This window comes from Telopea speciosissima, chromosome 9, assembly GCF_018873765.1.
Source record: "Telopea speciosissima isolate NSW1024214 ecotype Mountain lineage chromosome 9, Tspe_v1, whole genome shotgun sequence".
NCBI classification, from domain to species: domain Eukaryota; kingdom Viridiplantae; phylum Streptophyta; class Magnoliopsida; order Proteales; family Proteaceae; genus Telopea; species Telopea speciosissima.
The window spans coordinates 21,628,868-21,648,706 of NC_057924.1; the positions used below are offsets into that span (position 1 = coordinate 21,628,868).

Below are 19,839 nucleotides of genomic sequence, written 5' to 3' on the forward strand. Positions count from 1 at the left end.
CACCACTGATTCTACACAATCGGTTCTTGCTCCAAGTCCCACTCCTAGTCATCTTCCTGGTAAGCTTCCTCTTGATTCTAGCCTTGATTTACCCATTGTTGTTCGGAAACCAAAGCAGAGTTGCACACAACATCCAATTTCCAATGTTATGTCATACAATTCTCTAACTCCTTCATTTCATGCCTTTGTGTCTTCATTATACTCTATTACTATACCTAACAATTGACAGGAAGCAATAACCGAACAGAAGTGGAAAGATGTGATGAAAAAAGAGATGCATGCCCTTGAGAAAAATCAGACCTGGGATTTGGTGATTCCTCCACCAAGAAAGAAACCCATTGGTTGGTGGGTCTTTGTTGTGAAGCACAAATCAGACGGCTCGATAGAGAGATATAAAGCAAGATTAGTTGCTAAAGGGTTTACCCAAACCCAGGGAATCGACTACCAAGAGACCTTTGCTCCTATAGCAAAGATGAATACGACGAGAGTCATCATTTCTTGTGCTGTGAATCAAGGTTGGGATCTCCAACAACTTGATATGAAAAATGCCTTCTTGCATGGAGACTTGGAAGAGCATGTTTACATGGACGTACCTCCTGGTTTTGCTACCCCAGAGACTCAGGGAAAGGTATGCAAGTTAAAGAAAGCCTTGTACGGCCTAAAGCAGTCACCAAGGGCTTGGTTTGGTTGCTTCCATAAAGCCATGGTTGCGTACGGGTATAAACAAAGCAATGCTGATCACACCCTGTTTGTTAAAAGGTTAGGACAGCATGTGACAATTTTGATAGTGTATGTTGATGACATAGTGATCATGGGCAGCGATGCACAAGAAATTCAAAAGCTGAAGAATTATCTGGGCACCGAATTTGAAGTCAAAGATTTGGGAAGGTTAAGGTATTTTTTGGGGATTGAGGTGGCCTATTCAGCCAAAGGCCTATCTCTTTCTCAGAGAAAATATACCTTTGACCTTTTGAGTGAGCCAGGAATGATTGGTTGCAAACCGACAAATACTCCTCTTGAACTCAACACACACTTTAAGAGTAAGGAAGGTAACCCTGTGGACAAGGGTAGTTATCAGAGATTGGTTGGGCAGTTGATATATCTCTCACATACCCAATCAAACATCGCATTTGCTATGAGTATCGTGAGTCAATTTATGCATGAGCCTCACTCCTCTCACTTCGAGGCAACATACAGAATATTGCGGTACTTGAAGTCAGCCCCTGGAAAAGAAATCTTGTATTCTCCACATAGTCATCTCTGGATAGAGGCCTATACTTATGCAAATTGGGCAGGCAATCCTGATGATAGAAAGTCGACATCTGGATATTGCACCTTTGTTAGAGGAAATTTAACTACGTGGAGAAGCAAGAAACAAGCTATAGTGGCTCAATCTATAGCTGAAGCTGAGTTTAGAGGCATATGTGAACTTCTTGGGCTCAAAGGTGTTCTTCAAGATTTGGGTATGAGTGTTGATCTTCCTATGCGACTCTACTGTGACAGCAAGTCTGCAATCAATATTGCCCACAACCCGGCCCAACATGACCGTACCAAACATGTTGAGATTGATCGGCATTTTATCAAGGAGAAATTGGAGCAAGGAATAATTTGCATTCCATTCATTTAGTCTTGCGAGCAGTTGGCTGGTATTCTCACCAAAGGTCTTAGTAGTAAATTATTTTGTCCTATAATTAGCAAGTTGGGCATATTTGACATGTATGCACCAACTTGAGGGGGAGTGTTGTAATATACGGTTTCAAGGGTAAAATTGTCATAGGGGTAATTTTGTCCTTGTACCTATTCTAGAATGTTTTTTGTCTTATTATAAATAAAGAATGGTTGTAATCACTCTGACTCAAGCCAGTATTTACGGAATTCAACAGATACCTTTATAACTACTGAAATATTCAGCAAGAGATTTATCTCCTTGCTTAAAATTGAACATCTTTCCATAAAGATCATAAGTTTGGGATATATTCTTGTCTTGCGAAAAGCTCTCTTTCAAATCATCCCAAACTCCCTTTGCAATAGAATGAAACATCACATTAACTGCAATAGTAGGTTCCATGCTATTCCATAACCAAATCTTGAGTATTGAATTTTCACGCATCCATTCTTTGTAGGCAGCTATAACTGTAGGATCCTTGGAATCAGCAGGTGGAGGATCAGAAGTAAGATATTTCATCTTACCCTTAGCATGAATGTAGACTTGAACAGCTTGGGCCCATAACAAGTAGTCAGATACCCCATTAAGCTTGATGCTGGTAATCTGAATGTGAATATTATCAACTGAAATTTTGGAATCGACCATCAAGCAAATTGGTCATATAGGAATCAAGGGCAGCATAGAACACGGTAGTAATCACTTAACAGAGTACTAGAATAATTGATTTGAATCACCAGACCAATCGGCAGCAGCAACCATAGAAAATAGTAACTATTGAACCCAGATCTGGGTGATTTTGTCTAGCACAAAGACAGAAGGTTCATAGGACCTGAAATCAGTATCGAAGAAACCTTTATGGTAGGGAAACAAAAGCCAAAAGTAGCAGCCTGATCAGAAGTATAGACCAGAATGTATCCTCAAAACAGCAGTACTGAAAATTGCTCTAAAAACAGAGCATCCGCAGGGTATTAGGAGATTTTTTATATCAAAAAATCAAACCACTAAAGGGAGCCCAAACCAGGATCGAGTGCTCCTAATAGAATCTTCAAACAGTATTCAAAATATCAAAACCATCAGGTAGTTAAATAGATAGGATTATAAGATCTTCATAACCTGAAAGAAAAAAAAGGTACTCTGAACAGAAACCGCAACTGAAGTTGATGCCCGTAAATAGATAATCTCCATACACTGCAGTAGATAGATGAAAAATAGCCCCAGTTTATCTTTGATTCATCTCAAACTTAGGGCAATAATCAGTAGTTAGGCAGCACAGCCTGCTGCAGGCAGAAACCGAGAAGACCTTAAAGAAAACTAATCAAACCAGAGTGAAGAGAGGATTAATTACTAGGATATTAGTGCTCTGATACGATGTTACAGCATCTCACACTAAACACCAGTAATCAAGAGAAGAGAGAGAAGAAGAGCAACAGAAAAGAGAGCGAGAATGCTAGAGAATCTGCAGACTCGACAGAGCTGTAGTCACCCCCACCCAATTGTATTTATAATCCTCAGGTTACCAAATAAGAAGCCTCCTAGGACTCCTAGTAGGTCTCGACTATCCTAGAATTAGAAACACATTAAACAACTTAAATAATAGTATTCTAACTCAAATAAACAGTAACTAATAGAATCCTAATATAATTAGGAAACGATCTAGGACTCAACAAGACCTAGACCATGATAGGGACACTCCCCCCTATTGTGGTACACTATGACTTTCTAACACTTCCCTTTCATTGGTTGGCTGAACATAAGTCCTGTATCTTATGGGACTGTCATGTGCTTGATCCCACAGGTTTACAGATTAGATCAATCCCATCCTTTTCCCAGATGTAAGGAAATGGGAAAATTTTCGTTCTCATGGCCCCGTTCTGATAAGCTTATCAAAATGGCCACAGTTTTGAGCCACGTGGACCATTGGTTTGGACAAATTGGCAGTTCGATTAGTTGTACACCTTATATTACCACCAGCAAAATTTCAGACTCAAATCCAATTAAATACCCTCCCATGCATATCCATGCATCCTCTTGTATTTTTAGCCGTCTATGTAAGTCCACGCATTCCCAGTCCCTAAATTTTCAAGGCTTTACTTGGCGACTCTGTTTGGGCTGTTACTTGATATGAAGGAAGGGAACCTTGGGGTATAGCCATCCACAAAATTTGAGCTCCATCCTATTTCCACGTGGCAGATATTTCGGCCATTCTGATAAGCTCATTAGAGCAGCCCATTATGGAAACATTTTTCTGAGAGAAAATATGTTTGGGGGAAGGGAGGGTGATGGCATGGCTTTATATGATGTTGGCTGATGGATTGAGAAATCAAAGGCAAGGAAGGATCAAATTAGAGCAATAAAAACATAGGAAAGATAAATTGTTGATATATAATCTTTAAGAGGAAATAGAGAAAAGAAAGAAGATCTGTCCTTTCTAGACCAAGATCCAATCCATGTACCAACTGAAGAAGAATATTCATGTGCTACTTGAGCAAGGGGTGATCAAGTGTAACTATGTTTCTTTTCCAAGAGACATTAATATATTGGAAAGTAAAACGCCAAAATGCTTGAAGGAAAGTCAAGTTTTATTTTCCAGGTAAATTATTTTCTAGGTGGAGATTTCTTTCAACCATACTATTACTTATAAATAATTTTACAAGGTTTACAGCATGCCAAACCTAGGAACAGTTCACTACATGCCACCTATTTTTGCCATATGTACCTGCCAAGGGAAGCCACCTTGGACACTAATATTTGTCAGGTGGAAGATTAGGTGGGACTCAAAACTTTTTGACAAGTGAGGCACGGGATCCCCAATTCATGTCTCAAGTTTCAGCCTGAACTTAGTTGGCATCATGGCAATATAAAGCTTAGAATTGAAACGTCAAACTTTGAAAAATCATTGCTAGAAGGGGGAAATGCCAATACATGTGAGTTCATATAATTGAGTTTGGCTGAAATTTTGACACAAACCAAATTGAGATGGCTCCCTATCTATCCAAAAGAAAAGTAGGAACGGTCAAACCACCTCTCCATTGCATAAAACAGAGAGAGAGAGAGAATAAGCACTAAAATACTTGCAAAATAATGGTCGTCCAGTCATATTAAATCCATTTCTTCATCTGATTTACTTTAAGTACAGAGACCATTTGGAATCATCTGATAGCTCATCATCATGGCATTATCCCCTGTTATTTTAATTCATCGATCATGACAGAGTGAGCATTCCATGAATCTATTTTTCTTATAATTTTTAGACAAGAAGGTCAAAATCTGATAAACGTGAATGCAAGGACAAAGATATACATATAATCAGTGCCTAGTTGCCTACCCAAACAAGTAACCATGCAGTTATAAAGTTCTGAAGAAAGCATCTGAGAATCACAGATATGGTGCAGTAAATGTTGTGCACCTGTGTGGAGTCCTTGGGAAAGTTGGTGCAGAAGATAATTATCCAGTTGGATGGCTCTTGTTGCAATATGGATCAGATACTGCTGAACTGTGTATTATATGTGAGATCCTACTACTCCCAAAATGAGAATCCCCTCTCGTGCACAACCCTTCTAGTTTCAGGCTGTTTGCGAAAATCTCTTTCATGACCAATGGCAGAGGTGCCTCTGGTGTTCTTGCTTGAGGGACCATAATCCACCAGATTCCCCTTCAAATCTGGCATTGGTCGACCTGCAGTTTGCTTACCAGACAACCAAGACTGAAGCATCTCATCAGTCTTTGGTTCCGGTAAAAACCCTTTATCTTTCATCTCTTCATAATAGGTGAAGGCTTCTTCCAACTTCCCATTGAGAAAAAGCCCATGTATTAGAACAATATATGAACTCCGGTCAGGGTTCACTCCATTCTCAGACATATCCTGCCACAGCTTGAAGACATTTTCAAACTGACGCCACCGACAAAATTTTCTAATCAACATGATGTATGTGTCATTAGTTGGGTTACAACCCAATTTTTTCATCTTGTCCAATAGCTCAAACACCTCTTCTCCAGTCCTAAGAATACCAAAAAATGCATGATAGGTCCTAATTGAAGGTGATAGAGCCTTCTGCAGCATCTCATCAAAGATCACTTTGGCTTCAACAGTTCGGCGGGCCTTGCAGAGAGGCTTGATTAGTGAGTTGTAAGTAACGACATTTGGGATGAAACCCTTCTCTTCCATTGTCTTCATAAGATTATGGGCCTCTTTTACAAGCTTCCCTTTTGCAAGAGCATAAATGACTGCATTGTAAACCTTCCTGTCTGGAGCAATTCCCAATTCCTTCATCTGGTTAAACAATTTCAGAACATCAACAAGATTACTGGCTTTTGAGTAGCAAGATATCATACTAGAATACGAGATGGCATCACGGGAAATCCCTCTTCTATCCATCTCTTTCCAGAACCTCTTTGCCTCGCGCAGATTAACAACAATGTTACACCACCCATTAAGTATGATATTGAAACTTTTAGTATCAAATGGGAACACCTTCTCATTGCAGAAAAGAAAGTGTTCAGCATCTTCTACATTCTTATACCGACATAAAGCACAGAGAAGGTCTTGGAATTCTTTAATCCCAATATTGAACTTAAACCTTTTCAGAGCATAGAATGTGTTGATTGCCTTACCCACATCATGAACAGCACAGTATCTCCTGATCATGATCAAGAGAGTGTTCGGAGTAACCAGTGAAGGTCCATTCCTGCCTCCCCTCATCTCATCAATGAGGGCCCAAGCAGTATCAAATCTCCTCATCTTCCCCAGAATTGAGATCATGGCGTGGTATTCCTGTACAGAGTGGACATAATCAGGGCTCTGCTTCCCAGTCCATAAGAAAAAGGTGAAGGCTGCCTCCCAATCGTTCCGAATCCTAGAGAGAACCTCCATGACCAGTTCAGATGAGGCAACTACCCCACATTGATCGAGCTTGTGCTTGGCATCAGGGCCACTGCTTCTGAAATTCTGCAGAATACCCATGATTGTCTCAACATTTCGCTTCAAGTTCCCATCTTTGATATCCACTTGTCCAGGTTGGATGTCATCTTCACCATCATCTTCTTCCCCTGTTTCATAATCAATAACTGGTTCAACCATAGGGCTTGTTGTTGGGGTTTGAAACACAGAAGAGCTGGAAAAAAAAGAGCTCTGACCAATGAAATGTGGGTTAAGAGGATTCACGGAAGGGATAGGAGTGGAAAGCATCAATTTGGAAGAACTGATGGAGTTCACCAATTGGGTTGTATTAGAACTCCATGAATTGAGATGCAGCGAGCCAGTTGAGATGAGAAGAGAGAGTAACGCTGGGTTTGATTTTCTTCTTATGCTCCACATGGTTCTGGTTAGAAATGTAGAAGCTTTTTTTTTTTTGTAGAAGCTAAAGCCAGGCCACTGAAGGGAAAAGGAACATGAAGAAATGCATCCAGCGGCTCAATAGTGAGGTTGGCACCAGCGTCTTAAGAAGTTAAAACTTGGAGAGTCGACTCAGTCGCTGGCCAGGTGATCTAGGGCAGCGAAACCATTTAGATGATTAGATAACCTAGTCAGTATATACAAATATATTTTCACCAGAACGGGTTGCCCGCTTATGCTGCTGACATGTCATCTTCTCCCTCCTTCTACAGCAGTTGACACTAAAAAGAGCCTTAGACCCTTAAAAGGTATAACCGTCGTAAAAAATTCCTCTGCAGTGTCCTAATTTGGCGGTGCATTGTAGTGCGGCCCTAAGAGCTCACGTGGAAGATGCAACATCCAATGATACCAAGCTTGAGTAGAAACCCCAAAAAAAAAAAAAAAAAAAAAAAATCTACCTTTCATCGAGCTCGTACCGATGATGCTTCTTCCACATGACGAGCTCTCAGGGATGCACTATAGTGCACCGCCAGACGCCTGCACTACAGAGGATTTTAATCTCTCTCCTACCAAAGGCCAAAGGGCATGTTGAAACTTGAAAGCAAATTAAAAACAACAAAGAAAGTGACGGTTGTGGGTTTGTGTTTTGTGTTTACAAAATAGAGCTGGCTTGATGACCTGTTTATTTATAAAATCATCCTTAATTTTATTATGCTTTTGTGTTGGTATGCGTCGTCAAGCCCTTCCAGCCATTGGATGAAAGGTTGGAGAGGATCTGGATCACTACAGCCTACCCTAAGAGAGAGAGAGTGGGAAAGCTCTGGTTTTGTTTACACCCTAAACTTACCAATTAGTCAGCCATGTCTGACCAACGTAATTCGAGCAATAAATGAGATCAATCAAAAAACCCGATCCTCTATAAATGTGAAGAGTTAGTGGGGCCGCAGACGGTCACAGCAGCAAGGTGCTCAATAGCGAACACCACTATGGGTAGTAGTTATCAAAAGACAAGTGGAGTTAGGCAGTCTATAACTTCCAAGGCAAGGCGGTTGGCTAACTCCCACAAAGACATTACCCTCGCAAGTATAAATATCAGAATTCAAGAAGCATAGAGGATCTCGCGATCAATCAAACAACCGCACTTTACTTATTTATACTTTTCTTAGTATAATCATTTACTTTTCCTTAGTGTAACTCTCATTTCAACCATTTCGATCATCCTATCTATCAAGTTCTTCCTTTCATTTCCCTCAATGTTATGTTCTTTGGATGTACTAGTGTCGAAGTAAATAGAATTCTTGATTCTCTTTCAATCCATTACTTGGTTTTGTGATCTTTCTTTCTTCAAGGATTACAATTTGGTCTTTGTCTTTAAAGTCATTGGAGCAATCAAGGCAAGAGGAGGATCCACATTTCCTGGTTAGAAGTCAGTCATACAATTTCTCTCAAGAGTATTAGTGACTCTGGCATGCCTGTGCTCTCTATCACATATCACCCATTACGTTTGACCGATCAAATGATAGATCGATTGCTTGAGCGACCGGAAAAAGAGGGCCTAAGTTCTTCATGTCAAAAGACCTGAACAGATCATCTTTCAACCTGCCAATTATCTTGCAATCTTGTCCTACAATTAACATATCATCAACATAAAGAAGAAGTCTAATGAAGTTATCATCAGAGAATCTTCTAAAATAAACACAATGATCTGCAGAGGTTTTTGTGTAGCTGTGGTCCACCATGAATGAATCAAATTTCTTGTACCACTGCCTTGGTGCCTATTTCAATCCATACAAGTTTTTCTTCAACTTGTAGCTCCACCAAATCATAGGTGTCATTCTTTTTCAAAGAACTCATCTCATCCTGCATTGCCTTGATCCAATTCTCTTTGTTTTTATGAGATTGTGCTTCCTGAAAACTTTCTGGCTCCCCTTCATCAATAAGTAAAATATAATCAGAACTAAGATATTTGGTTGATGGTTGGTGCCCTCTTGTAGACCTTCTGACCTGAAATCTGTAATCTCTGGTGGAGGGGGCTGCTCCCCCTGCTCAATACCTTTTGCATCTTGCATGTCTTCGCTACCAACTGTCTTTAACTCATCATAATCACCATGTTCTTCTTGCACCTGAAGTATTTTTTAGAAAATTAATATTCATCCTCGATTTAAAATCTTCTTTTGGCATGTTTTAAATGCAGGGATCCCTGTTAGAGCTTTTCTTTCGAAATGGATGCCCGTCGAGCCTTCATGCGTTTTTTGTGGTTCTATCAATGAATCCATTTGGCATCTTTTCTTATCATGTGATTGGGCTAAGCGTATCTGGGCTTCTAGCCCTATTGAATTGAGAACTGAGCATCTCACAACCCCACTCTTACTTACCTTTGTGGCTCCATCCTTAGAGCTCAAGCATCTAATAACAATCTATTATTTGGTTCTATTAAAACATATCAAAGGGGATATCGATTGTTACCTTTGTAGCGTGATATCCACAACACAGTGGAAGACGGTGATGTTCCTGGTTGATGGCTGAACGAACAACGGAAGAGAGCGACTTCTTCGCAGTGGTGCACTCTTTAGGTGATTGAGAGAGATCGATCATCCACCCCCCAAGACTAGAGGCAGCAATGGAAGCCTCATGGGATACACACTCACAATGGAGAGAAAGAGCAAGCCAAGAGAGGATATTGGGAATAAGAGGAGAACAATGAATCTAAGGCTCCTTCTCATTCAATATATAGAAGGATGGGTGGGTCCCATAGCTTAACCCATGTGGGCGCCCAACCCATATAGGTTAACAGGTTCTTTTCTGTTTTTATTGTAACCTGCTATTTTATTTGGAATGTACGGAACAACGTGATTTTAGGTACTGCTATGGCTGATCTTATGTTGGTCATCCGAGACGTGTTGAAATGGCTATCTGACATATATATTCATCCTCCATCTAGAGGTTTATCTGAATTGATTCATGCACAAGGCACACACTCTCTTTCTCATCCAATATTATCTGCTAATGTAAATATGAACATTTCTGGTTTAATTGGCGCAAGCATATATGAACCAGACCTTAGAATAACCAGTTGGACCTTTTATATTTGATAGATTGACAGGGTTTGCTAACATATGCAGGTAGACTCTCTACTAATGATGCAAGGGAAGCAGAACTTTTTTGGGCTCCTCAAAGGATGGAAATGCATTCAAGAGGCAAAAATTCTGATCAATCAAGTGTTGTTTTGTAATAGAGAACTTTGTGAATATTTTATCCCTACAAACTATCTTAAATTACCATGGAACCTTCTCGGACCCTACTTAGAATTAGCAAAAGCTATTGCTAATTTTGCTAGTATCCCTTTTAACTGGTTTGATTACTATGTCAAATCTAACCTCCTGTAATCTTGTTCGGTTTCTTTAATAATATTTCTTTTTTCCATAAAAAAAAAAATGTTCTTCTTGCACCTCTCCCCCATTTGTGACACTGTCTAATGGAGAAGAAACTGGTGTGGGGTTATGAGCACCATGAGCCTTGATCTTAGGCTCCACGGTCTTCTCAAAATCTGTCAAAGTCTCATTCTCATGAAAGATTACATCTCTGCTTCTAATAATTTTCTTCTTTTCTGAATCCCATAACCTATAGCCAAACTCTGCACCTCCATAACCAACAAACACACATGGGACTGCTTTATCATCAAGCTTTGTCCTCTGTTCTTTAAGCACATGTGCAAAAGTTTTGCAACCAAATATTTTTAAATAAGAGTATGAAACATCTTGATATGTCCACACTTTCTCTGTAGTATCAAAATTCAAAGGCACTAATGGAGATCTGCTGATTAGGCAACAGGCATTACGAACAGATTCACTCCAGAATGGCTTAAGCAGCTTAGTCATTCTTAACATGCATCTGACTCTTTCCACAATGGTTCGATTCATTATCTCAGCCACACCATTATGTTGTGGGGTACCAGGAACTATCTTCTTATGTCGGATTCCATGCTCTAAATAGTAGCTTTCAAATTGAATAGATATGTATTCACCACTGTTATCAGTACGGAGACACATCAATTGCTTTCTTGTTTCTCTTTCCACCATGGCATGATATCTCTGAAAGTACTGAAATACCTGGTCTTTTGTTTTAAAAAAATATACCCATACTTTTCATGAAGCATCATTAATAAAAGTAACAAAATATCTATTGCCACCAAGTGACTCAACCTCAATGGAACCACAAACATCAGAGTAAACCAAATCTAACACATTAGATTTTCTAATAGAGGACTTATTAAATGATGCTCTGATGGTTCCCAAATAAACAATGATCACAAGGATTTAATGACATACCTTTGGCAAAGGGAATGAGAGACTTCTATGCCAAAATTTGCAACCCCTTTTCACTCATGTGAGCAAGCCGCTTGTGCCACAAATTTGGTGAAGAATCATCATCAATTGCATTCAGCCCATCCATACACATTTTCATGTATGTCTTATATAGTGTATGCCATGCTTCTCCTCTAGCAAGTAGCAGTGATCCCTTGGCAAGTTTCCATCTTCCATTGCCAAAATGGTTCTTATATTCAAGTCGGTCCAAAGCATTGGCAAAGATCAAATTTAGGCGTATGTCTGGAATATGTCACACATCCTTCAGAGTTAGTGTGCACCCAATGCTAGTCTGAAGACACATATCACCAATTCCAATAATTTTTGAGTAGCTGCTATTTTCCATCTTCACAATTTCAAAGTCTCCTACATCGTAAGAAGTGAAGAAGTCCTTTGTGGAAGTGGCATGAAAGGATGTTGCTGAGTCAACAACCCACTCAACACCATGATCTATAACATGATTACATTCATCTTCATCAAAAGAAAGCACAACCAAGTCTTCCCAATCAGACACAATGGCTGTAGTATTTTTTATCATATGAATTCTTTTGATTTTTCTCCTTTTTCTGTTTCTTCTTCAATTCCGAACAGTTTTTCTTCAAGTGACCTTCTTTACCACAATGATAACACTTCCTGCCTTCTCTAGATTTTGACCTACCTATGGATTTACTGCGATTTCTTGGTCCCTTACTTTTACTCCTACCCCTGTTCTCTGTGATAAGAGCCTGTGAGCTATCCAAACCCATATATTTTCTTTTGGTTTCTTCATTGAACATGCTGTTTTTTACAACACTCAATGATAACATACCATCTAGAGCAAAGTTGTTCAGTGAAACTACCGAAGTCTCCCAAGTGTCAGGTAAAGAACTCAATAGCAGTAATGCTTGTAGTTCATCTTTCAAAGTCATTTTCATTGTAGCCAATTGATTCACTAGGCTCTGAAAATCACTTAAATGCTCATCAACAAAACATCCCTCTTTGAATTTCAAATCGATAAGTTTTCTAATCAAGAAAACTTTATTTTGTGTAATCTTCCGCTCATAGAGACTCTAATTTTTTCCAAAGTGTTTGAACATTAGTTTCCTTAGCAACATGATGAAATACACAATCATCAACCCATTTTCTGATAGTACCAATGGTTTTCTGATTCATCCTGTCCCATTTTTCAGTTTTATTTTTCAGCTTGGCTTCGACTCCCACAATTGGATCATACAAATCACTGTAATAAAGAATGTCCTCCATCTTGGGCTTCCATATTGAAAATTAGGACCAGTAAGTTTTAGTCATCTTACCAGTTGGCTCTTCCATCTCAATACACACCAAACACTTGAAAATAAATCAATTGAGAACCGTAGCTCTGAGACAACTTGTAGAAATGAATAAAACCCACTTATCTAGTATGAATTGAGAAACTAATAATCCAATGTAAAATTACCAAACAAATAAGAGAAATAAAAATTGCAAGAGAACAATCACACAATCAACACCAAGAATTTTTACATGGAAAAACCCTCCAGTGTAGAGGGAAAAAACCACGGGGCAAATCTTGCACCAATCCACCATGAGAAAAATAGGAGTACAATGGTTCTCTCAAGTTTTTGTTCAAACTTGAGATTTACAAGCAATTAGAGACAATACAAAAGGGATTACCTCACAAGAAGCCAAACCAAGTTCTCACTACAAACACCACATCTCACAAAGTCTCCTTGCTTTGAAAAGATCTCCAAGTTGTAGTAGAAACACCTAGGCTCAAAACTAATCCCAAGCTCCTTGCTCTTTCCTTCTCTCCTTTTTCTGTTTCTTCCTTTTCTCTTGTTTTTCTATTCTGTTGTGAGTTTTTCTTTTGAGAAAGGCACACACACACCGAACTAGAGAAAGAAAAAAAAACGAAAGCCAAAAAATCTATTCAGCTTCCACCGCCCCAAAACCGGATTTTAATCGTCTCCATTTCCAGATCCATTATTTCTTGTTATTTCCTCCTCCAGAGTGCGACACGTGGCGGACTTAAATCTAACGACCTTAAATCATTCTCTTATTTTGAGTAATGAACTAACTATGGTTACCCCAACCCAGAGTCTAACCCGGGTGAAATTTAACCAAACCAATGTTAGACCCATGGTTAACTCAAACCATTCAACCCTAATCTCATCGCCTCTCCCTCTCTCTTCTATTGCCCTCATTGAGAGATGAAAGAAGCTGCCGCTGGAAGCCCAACCGAGGAGCGGCAACTTCACCGGAACCCCACCTCTTCTTGCCGCTCTCAAACCGAATCTTCAATGCTATTAATCTCATCGCCTCTCTCTTCTATTGCCCTCATTGAGAGACTACAGAAGCTGCCGCCGAAAACTCAACCGAGGAGCTGCAACTTCGCCGGGACCCCACCTCTTCTTGCCTCTGCGACTTCAGGCTATGTGAGACTCGAGGTGTGATTGGTGGTGAATCCAAACAACACCTTGCGGGGGGAAACCCAGGTACTATTGCTCTGTCCATATAGTTCCTGCAAAGCTGTTCAGTTTTAGCTCCTGCGATATTCAGTCCCATACTACTATATTTCCCCAATAGGACTGCTAATTTGAAGGTGATTTGATCTTTATTGACTTGAACTTTGAATTCGACATAAACTATTTACTGTTCTGAAGAATCTAAACTTGATATCATAAGACATTGATTTTCTGTCAATTAATATAAATCTGGGATTTGAACTATCATACAGTCCCTGGTTTATAGATTTAATTACCGCCATAATAAATCTGAAATTTCTGTGCCCACATGTTGATTCAGCTGTGACTTCATATGAAGTGAAGTCATTTGTATGGTTTGCATGCTCTGTTTTTGTTTGTACAATCTTTGGCTAAAGTAACAGTGGATCCAGATGTATAATCTAGTCAGGTGGAAATGGGTTCCTTAATTTCCTTGCAAATTTTTCTTCTTTCTTCTATTCTTTCTGAAATCTGGTCTAGTTGTTCAGTTTTGGCTTTTCTAAAGATGGGTTTAGTATAGTAGCATTTCATGTTCTTTGATTTGGAAATGGAGAGGATTAAAATCCACGTTGGATCTTTTCTAAGCTTTCAAAGTCGTATCCACATTGGATTGATCAGTTTTATTTTGGGATTGACCTTATCAAAGATTTTTTAAATTGTTTTTGAACATGAATATTCTTCTTTTTTCATGATTGATCTTCATACCTGTGGCCATAGATGAGCAGTGTCCATGGAAGGAAATAAAAGAGCTCTAGGTGTCTGATCTTCGGAGAGAGAGAGAGAGAGAGAGAAAGAAAGAAAGAGCTTCTCTGCTGGCACAGGTCTTAGAGAGGAAGAAGTAGTAGTAGTAGTAGTAATGTTTTAGATGATTTCAGGTGTGGCTCAAAATGTGTCGGCTTGGTTTATGAATGAAAGAGGAGGGAGGATGACGGGGTTGTTTGGCCTCCTAGTAATAATTATTAGGAGGTTCTCTGCTGGCACAGGTTCTCCTTTTTCTTGTCAAATTAAATGGTTTTAATTTGACAAGAAAGATTGATGTGGCAATGGGTTAAGAGAACTATGACTAGTGATTGGTGTTGTTTAGGTTTAAGGGTTTTTTGTATCTGTCTTCATACAAAAAATTATTATCCTCTCAGCAAAACACATGTCTTGGTTTTGTTCAGTGTGGGAGCAGTGGCTGAATCTTCTTTTGTGTAATGGTGGTTTCATCAAGCCTTGGTTTAAACTAGTATAATTAGCTGCATGGAATGGGAGAGCATTAGAGCAATTTAGTTAAAAGATATGGGGAGAACAAAGCTGTTGATCTGCCTTTCTTTAATCTGTTATACTTCACCTACTGACCCATTAATTCATTTTGGAGTAACTGCAAAGCCTCCATAATATACATGCCAAAGATTGTTGTCTAGTCAACCTCAAACTAAGTCATTAAAAACTATAATATATCAATTTTTTATATAGGATTAAACTAACATGGTTTATGGAAGTAGGTGAGTCTTTAGTTCAAAAACGGAAGAGCACATGGGTTTGTTCCCAGGAGATGATGGTTCGAGTCCATCAAGATTCTTATGTTAACTAATTTAATGAAATTTCTTTCAAATTTTTGTCTTAGAATTGATGTTTTTCTTTCAGATATACTTTTTTTATAAAGTATGGGTGATGGCATAAATAGAAATTAAAAATGAACATCCACATTTGTTTCTTAGCATGTTGAACTGTTCCCACAGATACTCTGTTTCCCATCATTTTCAGTCCATTTAACTTCTCCATAATTACGTATTCACAACTCTGATTGCTTCCAAACTTGGAATATTAGTCCCTGGCATCAAAACCTATCAACTCAAATTGATAAACCTTAGTTTAATAACCTTATTTTTCCACCTGCCATAACCCTGGCCTGTTCTGTCCAGGAATACCAAAATCAATCACACAACCTTAAATAGAAACGAAGACGAAGAATGAAGTAAGCGATATTCTCGACAAAGACCAAGTGAATCAGCAAGAATGTGCTCATATAACTAGGGCTCCAATTAGGGCAAAGAACATGCCAAGAAAAGACTTAGAACTATGAAGAAAACAGAGATTATAAAGCCCAAGCAGGCATTTAGTTCCACCCAACTAAAGTGAAGATGCTAATTGAAAATATAGGTTTGAGCACACAATGAATTATAGTAGAACCACAGTTGAATGAAAAAGATCTTGGTAGATTCGAACCACCATCCCCTTAGAACATGCTTGAGACATTCTCATGTTCCAAGTGCTCTACCAATTTGAGCTAAAGACCCAACAAGTAAAGTTTGAAATATTTTAGAGTCTAACTTATAAATCAGATGTAGAAAACTAAATTGATCTTCCAACATATAAACAACTATAGGAAAAGGCAACAAGATTCAACAAGAAGTCAATTTTTCAAATCAATCACTAAATAGTAACAGCACATTTAGCTAAAAAAAATCATTGAATTCTGCATTAACCATTAGATGAAGAAAAAAATAATCAAAGAATTTTGCATTAACCATTAGATGAAGACGTATTTGATGAGGGGAAAGAGTGTGAGAGAGTAGATGATGAGTGACAGAGCCCCTATAATGTTGTCACTAGTTGGGACTCTTTCTGTAAAAGTGCTTGCAAATACATATAAAGGAGATGTTCCAATGTCTCCATATACTACTCCTATGCTTTGGAAGGCAAGCTTCATTACAGCAGCTATGGATAGTGCCTGTCAAAGAGAGTAAAAATTAACCAATTTCAGAAACCAAATCAAAGAACATGAAATTCTACTGTACTGAACCCATCTTTAGTAAAGCCAAAACTGAACAACTAGACCAGATTTCAAAAATAATAGAAGAAAGAAGAAAAATTTGCAAGGAGATTAAGGAACCCATTTCTTTTTTTTGGTAATGAAGGAACCCATTTCCACCTGACTAAATTATACATCTGGATCCACTGTTACTTTAGCCAAAGATTGTACAAAAAAAAACAGGGCATGCAAACCATACAAATGACTCCACTTCATATGAAGTCACAGCTGAATCAACATGTGGGCACAAAGATTTCAGATTTATTATGGAGGTAAATCTGTAAAACCAGGGACTGTATGATAGTTCAAATCCCAGATTTATATTAATCAATAGAAAATCAATGTCGTATGATATCAATTTCAGATTCTTCAGAATAGTAAATAGTTTATGTCGGCTGTCGAATACAGAGTTCAAGTCAATAAAGATCAAATCACCTTCAAATTAGCAGTCCTATTGGGGAAATATAGTATTATGGGACTGAATATCGCAGGAGCTAAAACTGAACAGCTTTGCAGGAACTATATGGACAGAGCAATAGTACCTGGGTTTCCCCCCCACAAGGTGTTGTTTGGATTCACCACCAATTACACCTCGAGTCTCACATCGCCTGAAGTCGCAGCGGTAAGAAGAGGTGGGGTTCCGACGAAGTTGCAGCTCCTCGGTTGGGCTTCCGGCGGCAGCTTCTTTCGTCTCTCAATGAGGGCAATAGAAGAGAGAGGGAGAGGCGATGAGATTAGGGTTGAATGGTTTGAGTTAACCATGGGTCTAACATTGGTTTGGTTAAATTTGACCCGGGTTAGACTCTGAGTTGGGCTAACCATAGTTAGTTCATTACTCAAAATAAGAGAATGATTTAAGACCGTTAGATTTAAGTCTGCCACGTGTCGTACTCTGGAGGGAAAAATAACAAGAAATAATGGATCTAGAAATGGAGACGATTAAAATCCCCCAAGACCCCTTTAGTATTTGAACTGACTTTAACTTGGGCATGGGCTGGACAATAATGGGCCTAGGCCCCACCAACATTATTACCATTCCTTGATCCTCGGAGAAGCATCGATTTCTTCGGCACATATACTTTGACAGCGAGTTGCAGACCTAGATCCATCGAAAGGAGTTCATGGGGAATATTGTGGAATTGGATCCATAAATCCTAGAAGTGGAACGAAACAGGCTCGGATGCATTCCATCTTTCTAGCATAAGGAGGTTTCCAGAGACAAACCAAGGGCTATCTTCCAACACATGTTTGATGTCCAGATGGTGGTTGAATTGGAATAAGAAACAGTGGTCCTCTAGTGGAGTGACGTGAACTCCATGGATAAGATGCCAAGCTACAATGAGGGCTTCATTTACAACCTAGCGTTTGTAGGGTTTGCCGTCGAGAATTTTCCCCACCAAAATAAGGCCAACCCTCTTGTCAAGTTGGTCTTTCGTCTCCTCATCGATCTAATGTGAGGAAATCATCCTCATCCTCATTTAATAAACAAGGATCAGGTCTTGGCAGAGGCTCAGATGTTGATGGCGAAAGTTATAGTATCGTCATTCATGGCATAGAAATAGCAAAGGCAACAGAAGAAAAGAGGAGAGTGGAAACTTTAGGAATCACGCACAACAAGAAGGAAAATGCTATGGAGAGATTTTGCAGGCATATCTTGCATGCATGAGAAGGGGGATTCTCATTCAATAGACGACGGACAATCTCAAAACTGACAGAGGAAATGACGAGAGAGAGAGAGAGAGAGAGAGAGAGAGAGAGAGAGTAGATTAGGCTTCTAGCTATGAGGATTGATGATAATTGTTTTGAATTTGGCTCCTCTCCAACGCAGCACAATGTGTAGCACACATTCAACGGTTAGGCTGCCATGATACGTGTCGGAAGGTTTGCTGGCGTGCGCATTGTGGTAGCCCAGCCAGTGTGTTGCACACTGTGCCCCATTGCAGAGGAACCCAATCCTAATTGGTTTCGTCAAGGCCAGTACAACATTCGTGCCTTAGTTCTTAAGATGTTTCTCATTAGCTTTTGTATTTTTTGTACTCGAAAAAAATGTTTTATTTTTGGGAAAATGTTCTCTTTAGGGGCACATGCCATGCCCAAACACAATGGGGTTGAAATGACCACCCCACCCCTCATGAAAGCCGAAAATCCTGCCCCACAGATGCCTCAACGCGTGCTCTCATAAGCTGACATGTGCATGCAGCCTCTACACTCCCCCTTTCTTTTTATTTCTGATTTGACTATCTTATCTTATCCCTCTAGGATCAACAGATCGCTGCCTTAAAAAAGACCAACTCTTTTATAAGCCTTTAAGGTCAAACTTTTATTGAAAGCCTTTGCGGTCAAGGATCAAGGGAAGTGAACGGATTTCAGCCATTTGATTTAGCTGTTTCCTTAATCGGACGGTTTCAACTGAGTTGCAAGAGTCGAGAGATGTGAAGTTTTTCGTCATTCCACTAGAGTTCAGCTTTCGCCCGTGATTTTAGAAAAGATAAGGGTAATTTGGTCATCACGAAAAAGGAAAACACCAATAAAATGCCTCTGTGTTCTTTTCAGTTTAACATTGAGGAAAGAAGAGATCGAATTATCGAAAGAAAATGAGAGCGAAATCGAAGTTGTGGCTCGAAAACTACGAGACTTACCTTGAAAATCGCTACGAGAATGATCTCAGCGTCAATCTTCTTAATCAGGTATATTCATTCATTCTTCTTCTTCTTCTTCTTCTCCCTTGGAAAATCTTTCCAGTTCCTTTCCGCTACTTAAATCATGTTGATGCATTCTTGAAATCTTGCTTTTCTTGATCTCTATCTTTCTTTTCAAATTTCTTTCTTTTTTATACTTTGTTTGATTTCTGGGAGTACGGATTTGTTTTTGAATTTCTATTTCCCAAGTTTTTCTTGCTTCTTATTCTGATAAGGTTTATGTGGTTTTGAGAAGATCCGATTGAGCATTTTGTGTTTTAGACGAAGTAAAAAATGAAAAATGAAGCTAATCTTACATCGTAATATTTGCCTGAGTTCATGAGATTTGGCTATTTCAAGATCCGTGCAGTTCAGAAGTAGACCTATTCTGTTCTCTGTGTTTCCGAATGTTCTATACAGTGTTGCTTCGTGATTGGTTTTAGTATCTGATCCTTTCGATCATTTTATCCAAACAGATCATTTATATGCACGGATTTACGAAACTACACCATTATCCCAAGG

The 19,839-nt window shown here is 39.1% G+C and overlaps 1 protein-coding gene and 1 long non-coding RNA gene across 2 annotated transcripts; one reads left to right on the forward strand and one right to left on the reverse strand.

The window, feature by feature from the left end:
- Positions 1–4,724: 4,724 nt before the first annotated feature.
- On the reverse strand, positions 4,725–7,009 carry LOC122640949 (pentatricopeptide repeat-containing protein At5g15010, mitochondrial). Its single transcript, XM_043834246.1, has one exon. The coding sequence runs from the start codon at positions 6,978–6,980 to the stop codon at positions 5,184–5,186; it is 1,797 nt and encodes a 598-aa protein (XP_043690181.1). The 5' UTR covers positions 6,981–7,009; the 3' UTR covers positions 4,725–5,183.
- A 5,918-nt stretch (positions 7,010–12,927) lies between these two features.
- LOC122640807 lies at positions 12,928–19,839 on the forward strand. Its single transcript, XR_006329754.1, has 3 exons — positions 12,928–12,938; positions 19,213–19,326; positions 19,794–19,839. It is a non-coding gene; the product is annotated as an uncharacterized LOC122640807 (long non-coding RNA).